The following is a 20,934-nucleotide window of genomic DNA, read 5'->3' on the forward strand; positions in this document are numbered from 1 at the left end:
TCTTTCTTCTTTTTATTATTTATTTATTTATTTTTGAGATAGAGTCTTGCTCTGTCACCCAGGCTGGAGTGCAGTGGCACCATCTTGGCTCACTGCAACCTCCACCTCCTGGGTTCAAGCAATTCTCCTGTCTCAGCCTCCCTGGTAGCTGGGACTACAGTCGCACGCCACAGTGCCAGGCTAATTTTTGTATTTTTAGTAGAGATGGTTTTACCATATTGGTCAGGCTGGTCTCCAACTCCTGACCTCAGGTGATCCACCTTCCTCAGCCTCCCAAAGTGCTGGGATTACAGGTGTGAGCCACCACACCCGGGCTCTTCTTTTTAGTGGAATACTTTTTCCATCTCCAGGATTCCAGCACCATCCTAAATATCTGTAGGTCCTCTAAGACTACAGATATACACTGAAAATCTCTTTCCCGGATTCTCTAGGTGCTGTGGCCTGTAATTCATCTGGGTCAAGAGACAAGTTTAATTCAATTTAGACACAAATAAAGGTTCTCATTAGAGGGGAGTGGCCACATTGGAAGACAATTTGGCAACACACTGATGTCACTGAATCTCTGAATTAAACAGATGCCTCTTTAATGTGGAGGCTCTGATCCCTTTCAAAGAACTGGCTTCTATAGACCCTTGAATTCTTAGAACCAGTCATTTGGGGTTAAAAAATATTGTTGAAGGGTTTATGGTCTACCTTAAAATTCTCTTCCACCTTACTATGTGCCATGATCCTTAGCGGTCGCTGGGAAGAGAAGAGAGATTCGGCAGGAAGACCTACGGAGCCAGCTTTCGTGCAACACCTTACCATGAGGGCTCTGGGGAGAAGTCAGACATTTACCTGTGTGTGGCCTGCCAGGTGTAAGTGGTCTGCCAATAGGGTTCTGAGGTTAATTTGAGATTACATGCCATCGTAAAGGGGCCAGCCAGCCACTCCTCACATCTTCTCCACACTCTTGCCAATCAGAGATGTCTGCATTTTCATATTAGGTCACGGTTTTCATGTTTAGGTTTTTGTTTTTTTTTTTCCAGGGGACCTTGCTAGTGCAGGGGATGGGGGTGGGGTGTGGTGGCTGCGCACCCATGCACGAGTCCCTCCCCACCCCACGCTGCTGCAAGGCTCCATGTTAGTTTTAACTGCTGGCTCAAATTTATAAAGGCTATGTCAGCCAGGCAGCACATACCCCAGGCCTGATCCCACCAGTCGCTTCCAGTTTGCAACCTCTGACCTAAAGTGCCACGTAAATATCACTGGTGGAGAAAGAGGGGATGCTGGTTGTCAGTTTCTTCTGACATCTGCACCAGAGTGTGATGTGAATGCAGATTCATTCTTAGTCCAGACAGCAGTTTCTGTTCTAGGAGTTAACAGGTAGTTACAAAGCATTTAATTTAATTTATTTTATTTATTTAGAAACAGGGTCCCTATGTGTTGTCCAGGCTGGAATGCAGTAGTGCAGTCTTGGTTCACTTCAGCCTCAACCTCTTGGGTGCAAACAATCCTCCCATCTCAGCCTCTGGAGTAGTTAGGACTATAGGTGCACACCACCACACCTAGCTAGTTTTTGTATTTTTTGGTAGAGATGGGGTCTTGCTATGTTGCCCAGGCTGGTGTTGAACCCCTGGCTTCAAGCAATCCTCCCACTTTGGCCTCCCAAAGTGCTGGGATTACAGATGTGAGCCAGCATGCCTAGCTCACAAAGCATTAAAAAAAAAAAAATTGGCGTTGCAAGGAATCTTAATTTAAATGGCATTGAAATTTGACAGAAAGAGTCTTAACTTCACAATGAGGGATTGATGTGGCTGCTGCTTTGGGGCACTTTTTTTTGAGTCAGGGTCTCACTCTGTCACCCAGGCTATTGTGCCATGGCAGTTCCTTAGTTCACTGCAGCCTCGAGCTCCTGGGCTCAGGGGATCCTCCTGCCTCACCCTCCTGGGTAGTTAGGACTATAGGCACGCACCACCACACTCTGCTAATTTAAAAAAATTTTTTGGTAGAGATGTGGGGAGGCTCTTACTATGTTGCCCAGGCTGGTCTTGAACTCCTGGCCTCAAGCAATCCTCCTCCCTTGGCCTCTCAAAGTGCTGGGATTACAGGTGTGAGACCTGGCCTGGGGCCCAGGTTTCATGAGGGCCTGTCTCCCCAAGTAAAGGACTAGGAATTTGTCATCTACATGTTTGGGACTCTCAAATTGGCCCCAGAAATAGTGCATGCATAGTAGGGGCTGAAAAGTGTACTGAATTAATGTTGCTTTCTGCAGATCTATATCAAAAAACAAAAAACAAAACAAAAATACAAATGAATTAATGTTGCTGACCACTTTCACTTGCAAACTTCACTTTAAAAACATTAAATAAAAACTCTTGGCCGGGCACGGTGGCTCTTGCCTGTGATCCCAGCACTTTGGGAGGCCGAGGTGGGTGGATTAGAGTTCAAGACCAGCCTGGCCAACATGGTGAAACTTCATCTCGACTAAAAATATAAATATTAGCTGGGTGTGGTGGCAGGCACCTATAATCCCAGCTACACAGGAGGCTGAGGCAGGAGAATAGCTTGAACCCAGGAGGCGGAGGTTGCAGTGAGCTAACACCGCTGCACTCCAACCTGGGCGACATAGCGAGACTCTGTCCCCCGCCAAAAAAACTAAAAAAAAATCCCAACTCTTTGGCTGAGCGTGGTGGCTCACACCTATAATCCCAGCACTTTAGTTTAGCTACTAAGTACAGGTAAAAAGTAGTAAGACTGTGGGATTGAACCAGGGTTGGGATTATGCCAAGTGCTTACGGTGGTCGTGGAGAAGTGTGAGGGAGTTGTGGTTGACTGTAGCATGGTGATTTTAATGATGGACAATGGAATCTAAGCTAGATCAAATGGGAAGTGCGGACATAAGAGGGTGAGAGACTGTAAAAGAGTCTAGGGAGCCATGATGAAGCCCTGAATCAAGGGTTAGAAAGATGGGAATGATTTGGAGACTGTACTATAGGAAAATCCACTTGTCCTTGCTGACTGGGTTCACTGGGACTGTCAAACCATAGGTGGGTCCTCAGCGCAGCCTGGCGATTATAATATATTCTCGTGGTCAACTCAGTCACCAACTCTCCTGGCAAGCTCTTTCACAAAGCCTCTCTCCTCCAACCTCCAATGCCCTCTGCCCCACATCCCCTCATTCTCAGCTGATGACGTGGCTCATTACTTTGCTGAAAAAACAGAAGCAATCAGAAGAGGCTGATCATCAGGCTAATGGATCTCCTTTGTCTCCTCTGACCCTAGCTCCTCAGTGTCCACCGAGTCAATTTCTCATACACTAGCCAGAGTTATTACAGGAGCACTTACTCAGAACAAAATTCAAATTCCTTACCATGACCTAAAGCATCTCCATGGTCTACCCACATGCTTGCCTCTGATTTCATCTCCCTCCCTCTCTCCCTGGCTGTCTCTGTCCTACTCACATGGATCTCCTTGCTTTTTTGCCAACACCCAAGGCATATTCCCACCTCAGGACCTTTGCACATGCTGCTGCAGTCTCTGGAGTGCTCTTCCCCCAAAAGTATATGTGGTATGCTTTCTCATTTCTTTCTTTCTTTTTTTTGAGATGGAGTTTCACTCTTATCGCCCACGCTGGAGTGCAATGGTGCCATCTCGGCTCACTACAACCTTTGCCTCCTGGGTTCAGGTGATTCTCCTGCCTCAGCCTCCAGAGTAGCTGGGATTACAGGCATAAGCCACCATACCTGACCAGTATGCGTTATTTTAAATTTATCTTTAAATTCCACAAAACAATCAAAAACATATCCTCCTTGTGAAAAAAAAACATTACTGAGAAACTAACTTTCCTTTGATCCCCTGCCCCCATCCCAGACAATCCTAGGCCACTCCCTGCTCCCTTTTTCCCAGAGGTAGTCACTCTTTACTGGGTATAAATCCTTCCAGGCCTTTTGCTATGCATTTATGTGCACTACATATGTGCCAGTAGGGAATATATACAGTTGTCCCTTGATATCCCTGGGGGATTGGTTTCTGAACCTCTGCAATGCTAAAATCTGAGATGCTTACGTCCCCTGTAGAAAATGGCAGTGTTTACATATAACCTACATACAAGCTCCTGTATACTTTATTTATTTTTTCATTAAAAGCTTTTTTTTTTTTTTTTTGAGATAGGGTCTCCCTCTGTCACCCGGGCTGGAGTGCAGTGGCATGATCAGGGGTCACTGCAGCTTTAACTTCCTGGGCTCAAGTGATCTACCTCAGTCTCCAGAGTAGCTGGAACTACAGGCATGTGCTACCATGCCTTGCTAATTTAAAACAATTTTTATTAGAGATGAGGTGTTTTTTTTTCTTTCTTTTTTTTTTTTTTTGAGAGAAAGTCTCACTCTGTCGTCCAGGCTGGAGTGCAGTGGCATCATCTTGGTTCACTGCAACCTCTGCCTCCTGGGTTCCAGCGATTCTTCTGCCTCAGCCTCCTGAGTAGCTGGGATTACAGGCATGTGCCACCACGCCCGGCTAATTTTTGTATTTTTACCATGTTGTCCTGGCTGGTCTCAAACCCCTGACCTCAGGTGATCCACCTGCCTGAGCCTCCCAAAGTGCTAGGATTACAGATGTGAGCCACCATGCCTGGCCTAGAGACCAGGTCTTGCTTTGTTGTCCAGGCTGGTCTCAAACGCCTGGCCTCGAGCGATCGTCCCTCCTGCCTCGGCCTCCCAGAGGACTGAGATTACAGGCATAAGCCACCACGTCTGGCCCCTCCTGTATACTTTATTATTTATATATTTATTTATTTCGAGACACGGTCTTGCTGTCACCTAAGCTGGGGGGCAGTGGTGCAATCTCGGCTCACTGCAATCTCTGCCTCCTGGGCTTAAGCAATCTTCCCATCTCAGCCTCCCAAATAGCTGTGACTACAGGCATGAGCCACCACACTTGGCAAATTTTTTGTATTTTTTGTAGAGATGGTGTTTCACCATGTTGTCCAGGCTGGTCTTGAACTCCTGAGCTCAAGCAACCCACCCACCTTGGCTTTCCAAAGTGTTGAGATTACAGGCATGCACCACCATGAGCAGCCCCTCCTGTATACTTTAAGTCAGCTCTAGATTTCTTACCTGCAATACCTAATACAATGCAAATATGTACATAGTTGTCATATGCTGTATTTTTTTTTTTTTCTAGAGAGCAAGGCAGTCTCGCTTTGTTGCCCAGGCTGGTCTGGAACTCCCAGCCTCCAGTGATCCTCCTTGCCTCAGCCTCCCAAAATGCTAGGATTACAGGTGTTAGCCACCACTCCTGGCCATGTATTTTTAAATATGTATTTTTTTAATTGTTGTGTTTTTTTCCCCCAAATGTTTTCTATCTGTGGTTAGTTGAATTTACACACGTGGAACCTGAGAGGCTATGGAGGGTTGACTGTGTATAGTACTGCCTGTGGTTTATTTTTCTTATTTTAACTTTAGAAAGACTATTAGGATTAATACTATAGCTGGCCCAGATCTCCAAAAAATAAGACAACAAAAGTCTGAACTGATGTTCTTGAGCAGTTGGCCTATGTCTCATAGATATATTTTGCTCTTGACCTAAGCTTAAGCAGGAATGTAACTTGGAGTTTGCCATTTAGAATGGAGAGGATGGGGTTCTGCTAGCTGAGAAGCATTTATCGTAGTCAGGGCTGACCCCAGAGTTCTCTGTTTATTTCAAACTCTGTCTCTCAGTTTATTCAGAGCTAGGATGTACCTGCAAAGTTGGAGGCTCAATTCCAAGCCACCAGAGAAGATTGGTGGCTCCTGTGTTCCAAAGTGACCCCTATGGCTATCTTGTTCCTGGCTTCATCTATCATTGGAAAACCAAAAGCAACTATGTCTTTAGCAAGGAGCTTTGAAACACCTCTCACAGAATTGCTGACTCATCCTTGATTTAAAGAGCAATGAACAGGTCTGACCTTTTTGGAAACAAACCATGGCACTACCTCCAGGAGACAGGACAAATTTCCTTTGACAGTGGACTATAGTGCCAGCGTGTATGGGGTGGTGCCTTGCCCAAGGAGTAACCCTCTAGCCTAGTTTCTGATAAAACCACCAGAAGCAGGACTATTTATTCATTTGAGAAGGGGTCTGGCTGTATTGTCCAGGCTGGTGTTGAATTCCTGGCCTCAAGTGATCCTTGTGTCCTGGCATCTCAAAGAGCTGGGATTACAGATACGAGCCACCACGTCATGCCAGAGCCAGGTTTTGTAAGGTGGCTTTGATGATAGGTTCTCAGAAAGAAGCTCCTTTCTCAAGCAAATTTGTCCTCCAAACTCAGAGCCGATGGGCTACAGGCCTCCGTGTAGAACATGTGCACGTTCTGCATTTCTCGAAGGAAGGAGACGTGAGCAGCCATGTGCTCACCTGCTTTGCCAAGGTCATCCTTTGCGTTCCCCTGACATCACAGTGGCCCTGACATTTCATAAAAGCACACACATGCCTCTTCAGTTTGGCCTTTGCGGATGCTGTGTCTGGCAGGCCAACTCTGTCTCCGTACTTGTTGATGTACAGAGTGAAGTCTCACTAATTCATAAATTCTTGGCCGCAGTGTGCCCATCAACAGGGGTTACACTTGCCACCTCCTTAAATCCCAGCTCAATGCATTCTCTATGCTTCCTGGCTATTCAGGTAGGACCGCCGCACCTCTGTGTTTCCGTATGGGGCTCGCCCAGAGAGGCCGCAGCCTTCGGCGATGCATCAGTGCACGGAACCTCCGCCATTCCCAAGGTTCGCTCAAGGGGAGGAATGTGCTTTGGGTACAGGGTTTCGGCAAGTCTTGGTCCTGAGGTCCAGGGTCACTGAGCGTAGGCTTCGGAAGGCGACTTCAGCGTGAAAACACCCACGCCTCCCTACCACACACACAACGCGCCTCGGAGGAGGGCTGGAGAAGGGGACTCCCGAAAGCGGGAGGCTTGCGTTACGTAGTTGAGATATATCCGAGCTGCTAAGTTACAAGGGGGTGGGGGCTGTCCTATTTTGCCACCTTGGAGATGTGGAGGGATCTGGGGTTTTGTGACGGAGACCTGGATAGCTGGGACTGGCCGCGGAACGCGAGGCCGGGGCGGGACGGGGGCGGAGCGGGCGCTGCGCTGACTGCCGCGGCAGAAAGGGGGCGGCCGCGCCCATTTCCTCTGCTCCGCCGCGGCCGGAGGGATCCGCATCGGCGAGCTGCGACTCCCGGGTGTCGGCCCCGGCGGCTCCCCGACCGTGCCCGGCTGTGGCAAGGCGGCTCCAGCCCAACCTGTGGCAGCCGCGACCCCCGAGGCGCTCCGGAGCTCACTGCGCGGCGCGCGTGCCGGCTGCCTGCATGGACGCGGCACTGAAGCGGAGCCGCTCGGAGGAGCCAGCCGAGCTCCTGCCGCCTGCCCGGGACGAGGAGGAGGAGGAGGAAGAGGGGATGGAGCAGGGGCTGGAGGAGGAAGAAGAGGTGGATCCCCGGATCCAGGTAGGGCGCGCGGGGTCGCCCCGCATCCGGGCTTAGCGAGGGCTGCTACGGAGGTCGGTGTCTACGCGTACAGCCACTTCGCAGCCCCCAGTGACTGTGGTCCGGGGACTGGCGGCCACATAGGGTGGCAGGAGACGGTCTGTATTCTCCGTTTCATCGTCTCCACAATGAGGAGGCTACAGTGCCCGAGGGGATGCGGCCTGACTCTTGCGGGGAGCCCCCCGCCGACCCCTAGCAGGCTCGGGGTCGCTGTCAGCGTGCCTGGTGGTTCGGGCGGATGTGCAACAAAGGGAAAAAGGGGGCGGGGGCGCCATGGTATCCTCGGGGGTACCGCTGCCCGGCCGCGGCACCGCGGGCATGGCACGGCGTCCAGGCTCTGCGAGGAGGGGTCGCCCGCGTGGGCGCCGGGCACCGTGGGCGGGTGGGCGTTGCCCGTCCCTGCAGCACGGGCTGGCACCGGTGGCCCGGGTGCAGAGTCCTCACTTGCCAAGGTGCCCGGCCTGAGCCGTTTTCCTTCTCTGATTCATTGTTAGCGAACTGAGCGGCTTATTGTCATCACTGGCTCAACATTCTGCCTGGCTTGAAATTGCTTAAAACCCTGCTTTTCCTTGTTGTGAGGCTGGGCGTGAAAAGAAATCGGGGACAACTGATGCGCAAAGCTGACGCGTGGAGGCGGCGAGGGGATTGGGCTGGCTGGCTGTGCCTCCATTTCCAAGAGAGATGATTAAAAAACAATTTCCAAGCCGAGATCTAGGAGTGACAGTTTAACCTCTTCACCCCTAAGCAAAAAGCAGAGCAAATCCCTTTCTAAGGCCCGTTTTTTTCTACCTTTTCAATAAATCATTTTTTAAAAAAAAATTGCTTTTAAGCATGCTCTGTAATTTCTGGATACCTAATTGGTTTTTTAGTGCACAGATCAATTTAAAAGCTCACTTAACTCGGTGGTTGGGGTTTAAATGAATTGTTTCGTCAGGTTAGCAAGATAAAGATCAGGTGGAAAAAAAATCCTTGCATTAGGAATGCTATTAATTAAAATAATTGGTTTGGAATATATTGTGTGTTATTGGTATGGGATTATGTTAGCAAGATCCTTTGTTTGCATAGTAATGATGAGTTAAGTTCATGTTGGATACTTTTTTACAAAATGTCAGTTTGTAAATGTTTATTGAAAGGAATAGGATTAAAGCTAGTTTAAAACGTCCAGCTAAGTAGGTTGAATAATTGGCAGTGTGAAAAGATTTTCACCCTTTACAGAAAAATAATTCTGGTGAGTTAATACCAGAATTCTGCCCTTGATGATTTCACTGGGTTTATATTTTTGGCTTGGCCTTGCTTATTGTCTTTTATTGTTTTCTAAGCAAAGTTCTTGCTCAAGGCAGATGGTACTGTTTTGATTAGGCCATTAAACCATTTGTAACAGGTGGGGTTTACGTGAAGGCACATACCTGGATTAGTTGACCTCTGACAAATTCCAAATGTCTCTGAAGACATTGTCAAAAGGGACACCCTCAAGAAAATGGTTTCAGAAATGCCGACATTCATTTGCTTTTCTAGTCAAGCCTCAACTGTTTGCCTTAAGAATTAATTCTGATTCTTCCCTTTTCCTGCAAATTGGGCTGGGGTAATTTTTCAGGTTATGGACTGAGTTATATTGGAAACAAAAGACGGATCCCTTAAGTGTTTTTTTCTCCCTCTTTTCTTCACCAGGGAGAACTGGAGAAGTTAAATCAGTCCACGGATGATATCAACAGACGGGAGACTGAACTTGAGGTACAGAGAGCTGAGTTCCTGTTCTTGGTGAAGTGATGTCACTCACACTGGCACAAGGCTGGTTAATTTTGTCTTCATAGCTGGAGGGTTATTGCTGGACCCCCTCCTTGGGAGTTGAGCAACAGCTCCCTGACAGAATAAAATACACCACTGAGCTCAACCTGTGGGCGGAACGCATGTGGATCCAATTTCACATGTTGTTTTTCATTATGGAAGCTCCACGGGGCCTAAACCAAGTCTGTGCAGAGCGTTACACAACGCTTAAGCCCCAAGTTTTAATGTGACTGAAAGGACAGAGGGGAAAATTAGCCAGACTCTTTAATGGAGAATAATGAATGAGCTCACAAAATCTCTTACATATTCAGGGAAGTTCCTACCATTTGTCCTGGAAAGTGTTGTGTTGTTTCCTCTGACTTCGACCATTTCTTGACTTTCCTGTCCTAATAACTCACCCCTCCTCCTTCTGCTTCCCTGCTCGTTTCTTTATTGTCTGCTTGTGCATAGAATGTAATTATAATGGTAGCAAAAAGCTGTTTAGACTGGGAAGGCCTTTCCTGCTGGGAAAAATCTTGGGAGACTAAAACTTGATTTGGGTTTCATGTGCATTTTCCAACGGGTGTGTAAACAAGTTAGCATTCATCACAGCCTCCGATTAGTTCCCACCCCTTTCCAGTAGTGGTTGCTTTTACCACCCATCAGCAAATTTGAACAACCACTGTATGTATTCAGGAGACTGTGAATTGACTGTCAGAGCCCCAAAGGGACTCTCAGCGCAGTTTCCCAATGCAGGGAGCTGTTGGCAAAGTCTGTTTCTGTAGCAGGAGAAATAGCAAAAGTCAGTGGAAGGGACAAGAAGCACATGGTCCCTAAGGGTGAGGGTGTGGGAGATAGGAATATAATCTACCAGGATTCACTGGCAGCCTTGATTTCTGCTGCATGTGTAGGCCCTGGAGTTACCAAATGTGGATGTAGCAATGTGGATTAAAAAGCCTGTTGCTCTGAGCTGTGTGAAGGGTTATCGCTAACCACCTCCATTTCCATCATAGGTATATAAGAGCGTGGGCTGTCCTTCTCCCTAAGTAAAGTAAAATCTGCGTTTGTTTACATTTCTTTCACTTATGAATTGAGTCTGTCTGTGATGTGGGGTAAATGAAACCTCTCAGGATCTCAGATTTCTAATGCATTAAACAACAAAACCCCTACCATTCCTATAGGGCTTTAGCATTTACAGAATGTTTTTTACACATTTTATCTCATTCCATCCTGTCACACCAGCCTAGAGCTATGCTGTCCCATATGGTAGCCATGTGCAACGTATGGCTATTTGAATTTAATTAAAATTTTTTTTTTTTTGAGACAGAGTCTTACTCTGTCGCCCAGGCTGGGGTGCAGTGGTGTGATGTCTGCAACCTCCACCTCCTGGGCTCAAGTGATTCCCATTCCTCAGCTTCCTGAGTAGCTGGGACTACAGGCGTGCACCACCATGCCTGACTAATGAGTTTAATTAAAATTAAGTAAGACTAAAAACTCCGTTCCTCAGTCACAATAGCCACGTTTCAAGAGCCCAGTTGCCACTATATTAAACAGTCCAGTTGCCACTGTATTAAACTGCTGTCATCATAGAATGTTCTGGCCTGGAGAGCTAGGAGGGTAGGGACTATTTGCTTTCCAGATCAGGACTCAGAGGCTCAGCATCTTCTGGTACTATGACACCTCAGAGGCTGGGCTCCCATCCTGTAGTCCCAGGCATTTTCCAGATCTCCTCCAGGTCCTGCCTTCTATTATCCCGGTGCAGTGGTGCAATCACAGCTTACTGCAACCTCAAACTCCTGGGTTCAGGCAACCCTCCTGCATCATCCTCCCCAGTAGCTGAGGCTACAGGTGCATGCCACCATACCCAGCTAATTTTTCATATCTTTAGGCTTTTTTGTAAAGATGGGATCTTGCTCTGTTGACCAGGCTGGTCTTGAACTCCAGGCCTCAAAGTGACCCTCCCACCTTGGCCAAAGTGCTGGGATCACAGGCGTGAGTTGCCATACCCATCCTGGAAATAGTCTTTTTTTTTTTTTTTTTAAAAGCATTGATTGATTCTAATTGCTCGCCTACTATGTGCCGGCCACTGTTCTGGGTAATGAACAAGATGGCCCACATCTCAGCCCCAAGCATGCTTACTTTCTTGGGGTGAAATTGGTTAATCTGTTAAACTCTTTTTAGCCCTGACTTCTGAATCCCATTTCTGAATACACTTAGGTATTTGTGTGTCACAGGAAGCCACCGGACAGGTGTTTCCTGCCTGGCTCTGGAGAGCATTTGGAGCCGTGTGAGGCGAACTGGAGGGTGTGAGGGGGGTGGCCAGGGCTGGGCTGGGTTGCTGGCTGGCCTTTTCACGGTGTTATAACCAAGACTGACTCATAGAAATATAATATGGGCTATATAAGCAATTAAAAACTCCCTAGTAGACACATTAAAAATGAAAAAGAAACAGCTGAAATGAATTTAAATATTTTGTTTAACCCAGAATATCCAAGACAGTACAATTTCAACGTGGACTTGCTATTAAAAAATTACTGATATTTTACATATATTTTTGTACTAAGTCTTTAAGATCTTTGGCATATTTTACACTTAGGGCACGTTTCAGTTGAGACTAGACACGTTTCAAGTGTTAGCTACATGTGGCACTGGGAGGCACAGGTTTAATAGGTGTTTTCTGTCACAAAGGAGCCAGGTGGGATTTCACCCTTCATGCTGGGCACCAACTGCTTGTCAGACACTGTTGGCCACTGCATTTATGTGGGTGAACAAGACAAAGACCTTGCCCTCCAGGAGTTGACGTTTTTGGTTGGGGTGAGTAGCAGAGAGGGTAATAATTACTGGTGGTAATAGCTACAGTAAGAAATGTGACAGAGACACTGGAGGGGCGCTGCTGGAGGACGCCTGAGCAGATGCCTGCAGGGGAGCCTCTGTTTGCAGAAGAACAGGTGGAGTGAGCCATTGGGTGGTCAAGGGGGGTATGCCCAAGGATGGGGGGCAGGAAAATGAGCCATTTTAATATACAGTCAAGTCTTTTGTTTTTTTTCCTGAGATGGAGTCTCACTCTGTTGCCCAGGCTGGAGTGCAATGGCGTGATCTCGGCTCCCTGCAACCTCTGCCTCCCGGGTTCAAGCGATTCTCCTGCCTCAGCCTCCCGAGTAGCTGGGATTACAGGCGTGTACCACCACGCCCAGCTAATTTTTGTATTTTTAGTAGAGATGGGGTTTCACCATGTTGGCCAGGCTGGTCTCGAACTGGCTGGTCTTGAACTCCTGACCTCGTGTCGTTGTTCCCCCCCGCCCCCCCAACCGCTGTCTCAGCCTCCCAAAGTGCTGGGATTACAGGTGTGAGCCACCGTGCCCAGTCTTGTTTTTGTGGTACTCGTATTCCATAAAGTTGTGAACACTGAATTAGTGAATACAGAACCATTGTTGTAGGGAAAATGCACGGCTTGGAGCAAGCCTGTGGTCACATTTTCATCAACTGATCAATATTAATCTTTTCAATTTCCATTAAAAGACACTTTATTTACTATATAGTATTGATTCATTAGCATTGAACTCAGGGCCACTTACCTAACATGTATTTTCTCTGTAAGCCACATCACAGCCTGCTTGTGCTCAGGAAAGCTCACTAGACAGCACTTCTGCACTTCCCGTATGGGCCAGTTTTAACAGCAAAATCACCAAAGAAAGCACAAAAGTGTGAAAGACATGGCACTAAGTAGACCATGAAAAGGACACTTGTTTACAGGATGGGCACTGAAAGGAGGAGGCAGAACGTCGCTCCTGCGTATGTCGGTGAATGAACCTGAAAGGGCTGCGTGTATTGATTTTGGGGTTACATTTAAATTTTAGCGAGTAGACGAATTCACAAGTATGGAATTGGCAAATAATGAGATAGTCTACTTTCAGGGCCCCCAGGGGAAGGTATTTTGCTGTCCCCATTTCCTTTCCCATTGCCTTTTGATTGCGATCTGGGGCGTTCAGCACCTCTCGTGATTTTTGTCTGATGAAGCTGAATTGGTGACCAGGCTTGTGGTGGCTGCTAATGTGCTCACACGCTGTGGTGCAGTTGTCCGTGGGTAGCTGTAGACTGAGGTGTTGCTCCTGAGGCCCACATTTAACATCCCATTTCTTGTCTTGGCCATTTAAATTCCAGATTGCAAAAGGGCCTCTGGAGGCCAGCCATCTGCCGTGTCACTTGGATGTCTGTCTCTTCCTGCAGCCTGGGTTTGCCTCTGACCTTATTTGAACAGTGCTGGGTCCCCTTTGCACACTGATTTGTATCAGCGAAAGCCAACCTTTTCAAGCTGTTAAAGGAGGAACCTTTTAACCAGAGAGGCCTTGGATATAAGCCTGATGTTTTAAGTTAGGAAAATAAACATTTTCCCACAGATCCGTTGATCAGTCAGCTTTATTTATTTATTGAGACAGGGTCTTGCTCTGTCACTCAGGCTGGAGTGCAGTGGCACAATCTCGGCTCACTGCAGCCTCTGCCTTCCGGGTTCAAGCGATTCTGCAGTTTCAGCCTCCCAAGTAGCCGGGACCAAAGGCTCACACCACCACGCCTGGCTAATTTTTGTATTTTTAGTAAAGACAGGTTTTGCAATGTTGTCCAGGCTAGTTTCAAACTCCTGAGCTGAAAGCGATCTGCCTCCCTTGGCCTCCCAAAATGCTGGGATTACAGGTGTGAGCCACCGCGCCTGACCAGCTTTTTAATTGACTAAGTATTTATTGAGCACCTACTACGTGATGGGGGCAGTTTTCGGTGATGGGGACAGAGCAGTGAAGAGAATGGACAGAAGTCCCTGCTCTTCTGAGGCTTACATTGCAGAGGGGGTGGAAAACACAGATAATGTAGCACAGATAAGCAGATAACGTAGGTTATCTGATGTATACAAAGGAGGCAAAGAGCTGAAAGGGGACTCAGCTGGTGGGTGTTTGGAGGCAAGGGGAGGGAGAGGAATGCAGTATTGTCTGGAGAGAGTGAGCAAGCCTCAGGCCATGTGGGGGAAGAACATTCCAGCTGGAGGGCGCATCAGTGCTAAGGTGGGAGTGGGCCTGGCTTAGCTGAGGACCAGCAAGGGGGCCTTGTGCCAGGCATGGGTGAGTAATGGATGGAAGAGGAGGCAGTGAGTCAGAGATAAATGGGTCATTCAGGTGTGCGACAGCCCTGCCAGGTGAGGTGATAAAACTCAGTATGCTGATAAAATTTTTAAATGCCTATTATATAGGCCTGTCTCTTTTCAAATGTTTGTTAAAACAGATGCCACACTGAGAATTTCTAAGTCTGATCAGAATAAAGATTTGTAATATTTTATGCCCATATATATGTGGTTTTAAGCACAATATGTAACATTTTCATCATTTCCCGTGCTTGTTCTGGAAGTGGGCTGTTCCAGGGCTGTGAAAGGGTCCTTTCTTTTCCTCATTGCTCACGTCAGGTGGGAATAGTTTCTGCTTATACTTGCAGGGTGGTTTGAAAAATCTTTGTTTCTGAGTATCTGTGTTCCTCAAACACGCTTAAGCCAGCACTCATTATCTCTGCCTTTCCTCCCTCCAAAAACCAGCAAATGTTTTCTCTTAAAACTTTTTTTTTTTTTTTTTTTTTTTGACCCAAGGAGCAATGGTACAACCAAAAACTCTGTTTTGAGCTTAGAAACTTGGAGATGAGAGTGAACTGGAAGCTGCCTGGCCCCTCCCTCATGAATTATTAGCACAAATCAGGAGAAAAATTCCTCTATCAAAGGACAGTGATACGTCCCAGCACTTTCTCCATTAAAACCTGTGTGGGTGGAATGCACTAGGGACTAGGTCCTGTAAGACTCAGTTGTGCTTTGAAGAAACTGCTAGGGAATGTTTGAAGCAATAGACAGACCGGGGGAGGGAGGAGTAACTGTTTCTTGAAGCTGCACCAGATTCCAGGCCTGGTGGCAGGCTGCCCGGTCTGGGCTGGCAGAGCCCCTACACCCCCCGACCTTCTTGTACACAGGTGAGATCTGGTTGAAGTAAACATTGGCCTGGAGGCCTTCCTGCAGCAAATACTGTGTGGGGCAGTGGGGACCAGGGTGGTCAACAAATAATCAGGCACGTCCCTGCCTCATGGAGCTTGCCATCTCCTGGATCCAAGCAAGCAATTGTAGTGGGGTGAGGGGGATTCTGGGAGAGTCACTCAGGGCCCTTTGAGAGGCCAAAGCTTTGTTGAAATAGGAGGCATCAGAGTTGAGGCCTGCAGACCCCAAATAGTCTGAAGATAACATCCAGAGCAGCCTTGAAGTGGAGGAGGAAGAGAGCTGACGGTACAGACATCGTCTGCAGGTTGAGGAAGTTTGGGGTGGGGAGAGGTGGAGTGTTAACAGGACCTTTGATGATTGGCTGATTATAAAGAAAAAACACACGTGTGGTCTTTGCGTCTGTTCAGGGTAGCCTGAGTCAGGGCTGCTGCGCTGCCCCCATAGCTCTGACTTGAAGTTTGGCCATCAGAATGGTGGTACTTAAGGCCTTGGGCTTCAGTGGTCCCCCCATACTGCTTATTTCCCTTTGGGGAAGTAGGTGAGTGGAGAAACATTTGAAACTTGTAGAGTGACTTAGCTATAGGACAGCTGGCAAAGCTTGGCCTCTGGAGCCAGACCGCCTGGCACTGAATCCCAGCTCCCTCTTCATAGCTGTGGGACCTCTGGCAGATTATGTAATTTCTGTGCCTCAATTTCTTTTTCTTTAAAATGGGATTGTGTCTCAGTTTTTGCTGTGGAAATAACCAAAACCCAAAGCCGTGGGGAAGGGGGAGGTGGAGGGAAGACAGCTGTCTTGACATCAGGTAATACAGGTTGAAATCAGAAATCTGCTGACTTCTAGGGATACTTGGCACATGGAAGCCTCAGTCTCCTCATCTTTGAATCTGGGGGCTGCAATTCTTGCCTACATCCCTGGGTAGCCTGGAGGATGGTAAGGGATTCTATGTGAGAGAGTGCTTTGAGAGCTGCCCAGCCTGAGTGGACAAGAGGGCCCCCTGTGTGCTTGGCTGGCAGGGAGGGCTGAGACCCGCTGGGCGCTGCAAGCAGAGAAGGTTCCAATGAGATGTCCACTGGGGCCAAACTGGCCATGGGGCCTGGCAGTGGCTCTGTTGTTCTCTTCCCCCAGGTCCTGCCATGACCTTTCTTTGTCAGATTGGCACTGGGAAAGGGGTCAGAGGGAGGGCTCGTACAGGCCAGGATTACAGCGGGATGGACTTTGTAGTCACTGGATCAGCAGGGCGTTGCGCTGTGGCCTGTCTCCTGTGATGTGAAAATTAGTTTCCCTGAGTGAGCCCTGCTTTATTTATTTATTTATTTGAGACAGAGTCTCAAAAACTGGAGTGCAATGATGTGATCTCTGTTCACTGCAACCACTGCCTCCCAGGTTCAAGTGATTTTCGTGCCTTAGCCTCCTGAGTAGCTGGGATTACAGGCATGTGCCACCACACCCGGCTAATTTTTGTGTTCTTGGTAGAGACAGGGTTTTGCCATGTTGGCCAGGCTGGTCAACTCCTGACCTCAAATGATTCGCCTACTGCAGCCTCCCAAAGTGCTGGTATTACAGGCGTGAGCTACGGCGCCTGGCCTCCCGCTTTGTTTTTGTTTTTTCCTGAGATAGTGTTGGTCTCTGTTGCCCAGGGTAGGGTGCAGTGGCACAATCATAGCTCACTGGAGCCTTGAACTCCTGGGCTCAAGTGATCCTCCCACCTCAGTCTCCCAAGTAGCTGGGACTACAGGAGTGTGCCACCACGCCTGGCTAATTTTTGTATTTTTAGTAGAGACGGGGTTTCGCCATGTTGGCCAGGTTGGTCTCAAACTCCTGATCTCAGGTGATCCCAAAGTGTTGGGATTACAGGCATGAGCCACCACACCCGGCCTGCCAATCTGTTCTTGGACAGACTGACTGTGAGGACAGTTGTGACACTGGTAAAACACAACCTTGTATTCTCCTTTCCCTCCCCAGAACCTGTCCACTTAGGCACATGTTGGCTTATGAACATGTAAGATTCTGCCTTGCTTGGGGGTGTTAGCATTTTAAGAGTGGCCTTTCACTTTAAAAAAAGATGATGTGTGGATATGGACAAATGGCCATGGTCTACTTAGTGGGGGGGGAAAAAAACTATACATAAAATATATATAAAACTACATAGAGCATATATAAAACCATATATATAGTAAAAGAATATATGCATATGAGAAGACAGGCCTAACATAGTTGTTATTATTTTTTTTTTTTTGAGATGGAGTCTCACTGTGTTGCCCAGGCTGGACTGCAGTGGCATGATCTTGGCTCATTGAAACCTCCGCCTCCCAGGTTTAAGTGATTTTTCTGCCTCACCCTCCCAAGTAGCTGGATTACAGGAGTCCACCACCATGCCTGGCTAATTTTTGTATTTTAGTAGAGACGGGGTTTCACTATGTAGGTCAAGCTGATCTCGAACTCCTGACCTCAAATGATCCGCCTGCCTTGGCCTCCCAAAGTGCTGGGATTATAGGCGTGAGCCACCGCGCCCGGCCCTAACATAGTTATTCTTGTGTGGGCCAAAGAATGTGAACTGCTTGTTACCAATTATGGTGAAGTAAATACAGAAATTGAGAGTAAGACTTTAGAATTTTTTTTTTTTTTTTTTTTGGCAGTTTGATGTTGTGACATCCAGGTGGCATTTTACTTTCCTAGTTTGTTTTTATTCTGCAGAAATATTGATTTACGGTGGATTGGATGGGGGAAGATCCATCACCACATTGTTTGAGAAGCCTGGCTCTAGAAAAATGTACCCTCAGATGTTACCAGTTGTTGTTGCTAGCTGCTGAGGATGCTGGTGATTTTTAGTTTTCATTTCTTGGTGTTTTCTGAAATATTTACAATGACCATATGTTATAATTTTCATGGGATGGGGGTGGGGAATGAAGTCTGTTGTTAAAAAAAAAAAAAAAGTCTTTATAAGCCAAATAAATGAATTTCTCTGGAAGGAATTTTAGGAACTGTGAAGGCTGATGGGAAAAACTTTGGATTGGTTGTTCCTGCCTTAATTGTAGATAAAACCTGATTTTGTGGGTTTGCTTGATGAATTAGTGTATTGTTAAGCTACTGTAGTTGTAATTCATGGAAGCATGAAAAGTGGTATAAAGGCACTTGAGGATCTTCTACAGCCAAGAAACTGTCATATATATGCTTATTTAGAAAATACAATAAATCAAGATATAATGGAAAACATTCCAAATATTAAGAATATTTAGATATTCAAACTTAGTTACTCTATGTATTTGACTGTTAGCATCATTTCTAAATGGATAAATGTGGGCACGTATAGGTTCTTGCACAGCTTCGTTCATGGTAACCACATTAGCAAAATGCTATTAGTGGCCAAAACGTGTTCTGGCCATTGGCTAGAACATAGAAATAACTATCTAATATTGACATGGACTGTATTGCCTTAAAAAAAACTAGGCATGTCTTCCTTTTAAGCTACAAATATCAACAAGGTAATACACAAACTCTCCTGGCCCCTCAGCTGAAACCCAGGCAGGATCATAAGCGCTTGCTGTTACAGTACACGCTGACTCCTACAAATCGTGACTGTATCCCCAGCTGTATTCAAGGTGCCCACCCTCTGACTCTGAGGTGTCATCTCAAAAGAAGACAGGCTATAGGGGTTGATGGATTCATTGCTATCCCTGTGGTTAATGAGAATCTTCAAATCCCCAAGTTGACAGAGATGTGGTCCCTGTGGACTGTAGCCTTTTAATTTTGAGCTGTTATTTTTCTTTGTCAGCATTTGTTGTAGGGACTTTAATGTAGTGGGGTGTGTGTGTGTGTGTGTGTGTGTGTGTGTGTGTGTGTGTGTGTGTGTGTGTGTGTGTGTGTGTGTGTGTGTGTGTGTGTGTGTGTGTGTGTGTGTGTGTGTGTGTGTGTGTTTTGGCTGGATGAATTAAACATCTATTGAACCTCATCCTTTGGCAGGCAGCCCAGGTAACTTCGCCCAGCCCTTCTCTTTGAGAGTTACTTAGTCTGCCGATTGCCACGTAGATGTTTCCAACATTAAAGACTATACTGCTTTTTTGTAGTGCATTTTAACCAAGAGTATCACAGAATTTGCAAAGCAGCTCTTGGAGAGCTCAGCAAGTCAGCCCCTTTCATTTCCTTAAAGGAAGATGGAAAAAATTTTGTTCTATTCTTGCCTGATTTTTTTTTTCGTTTGCTGTGTTTTGCTGGATTATCTAAGAGATGTTAATGTTTGCTCTGACAGAAAGAAACTGCTTTCAGGGAGACAATGAGAGGAATATCCGCTGTTTATTATAACTGCAGCCCAGCCCTCTTAATATAAATCTTTTATTGTTTGGCATTAAACCCAACCAAAGCATGATGAATGGGATTTGGTTGTCTTCATTCACCACACCCTTTTGTTTCCAGCATGCAAAAGGATTCAGCTTCGTTTTGCTAGATTTGAAGCCCACAGATTTAATGTTCTCTTACTTGATTTTTGGCTTTATTGGAAGAAGAAAGGGGGTGTTTTTCTTCTTCATTGTTCTGGTTACTGTTTCTCCCTAACAAATTATCCCAAGCCTTGATAGCTTAAAACAACTGTTCTGTTTTGCCTATGATTTGTGGGTCAGGAATTTGGAGAGGGTTTTGAGAGGGCTCAGCAGGACGGTCCTTGCTTGAGGAGTTTTATGCAGTCAGATGTCAGCCTGGTTGTAGTCGTTGAGGGCTTGGTTGGACATCAGAGATGGCCTACTCTTGTGTCTGACAGAGGATGCTGGCTCTGAAAGCTTATGCTGGGAGCTCAGCTGGAGTTGCAACCAGAGTGCCTACGTGTGACCTTTCTAGTGTGGTACTTTTGCTTCCTTTTGGTTTCTGGCTCCTTCCAGAGTGAGTGTCCTAAGATGACCAGGTGGAAGCTTCCTGGCTTTTTCTGACTGAGCCTTGAAACCTTCAGAGCAGCTCTTCTATTATAATCTGTTGGTCCAAGCAGTCATGAGCCCACCTGGATTCTAATTCTTCTTGATCCTGGGGCAGTGCCAAAGAATTGTAGGCCATATTTGAAAATTGCCACCCTCATGGTGATGTAGAGACAGTGGCTTATTTTGAGGCCCGTAGGACATATACTTTCTTCCTTTCCTCTCTTCCTTTCTGTGGGGAGACTTCACAAACAACCGTGTTTCAGTGTCTTCTTGAGGTGCTTTAATGGTTAACCAGCCAGCAAAGCAAGGACTTTGGTTAGTATTCCCAGTGACCTTAAATAAACCAGCAACGATAAAGGCAAGATGGACAGTTTTTAGCAATGCTGTGGGCCTTGTCATAGGGAATTCTTTGCCACTTTGCCCATTTCTTCAAAATTTTGTCTGAGAAAAAATTATGGCATGGCTTCAATGCCTATTAGAAAAAATTAGTGGAGCCTAGAGCCAGAGGTACTACAATAATTAGACTGTTGCTTTATAATTCAGGGTGGTAGGGTTCTAAAGCCTCTTGGGCTATTCCAGATAGATGTGCTATTTTCTTTCCCTGCCACTGGTTTTTCTGGGTCTTCTCTGGGGAAAGAGAGTCCCGGTATTGCATTTATTTGATAGAAATTAAATCTGCTTCCCCACTTGGAACTTGTTAAAACCATACTTCAATGTTATGAAACTTAGGGTCAAAAAAAGCATAGGAGGCTGGGCGCAGT

The 20,934-nt window shown here is 46.7% G+C and overlaps 1 protein-coding gene across 3 annotated transcripts in view; it reads left to right on the plus strand.

Moving 5' to 3' along the window:
- The first annotated feature begins 6,691 nt into the window (after nt 1–6,691).
- The window catches only part of SH3BP5 (SH3 domain binding protein 5), a 78,506-nt gene continuing 64,263 nt past the window's right edge, over nt 6,692–20,934 (plus strand). For all 3 annotated transcript variants that reach the window (XM_002814037.6, XM_054552576.2, XM_054552575.2), the window contains exons 1-2: nt 6,692–7,452; nt 9,160–9,222. In XM_002814037.6, coding sequence (XP_002814083.1) covers nt 7,315–7,452; nt 9,160–9,222 — 201 coding nt within the window. In that variant the 5' untranslated portion in view covers nt 6,692–7,314. The remainder of the gene's footprint in view (nt 7,453–9,159; nt 9,223–20,934) is intronic.

This window comes from Pongo abelii, chromosome 2 (assembly GCF_028885655.2).
Source record: "Pongo abelii isolate AG06213 chromosome 2, NHGRI_mPonAbe1-v2.0_pri, whole genome shotgun sequence".
NCBI lineage: Eukaryota > Metazoa > Chordata > Mammalia > Primates > Hominidae > Pongo > Pongo abelii.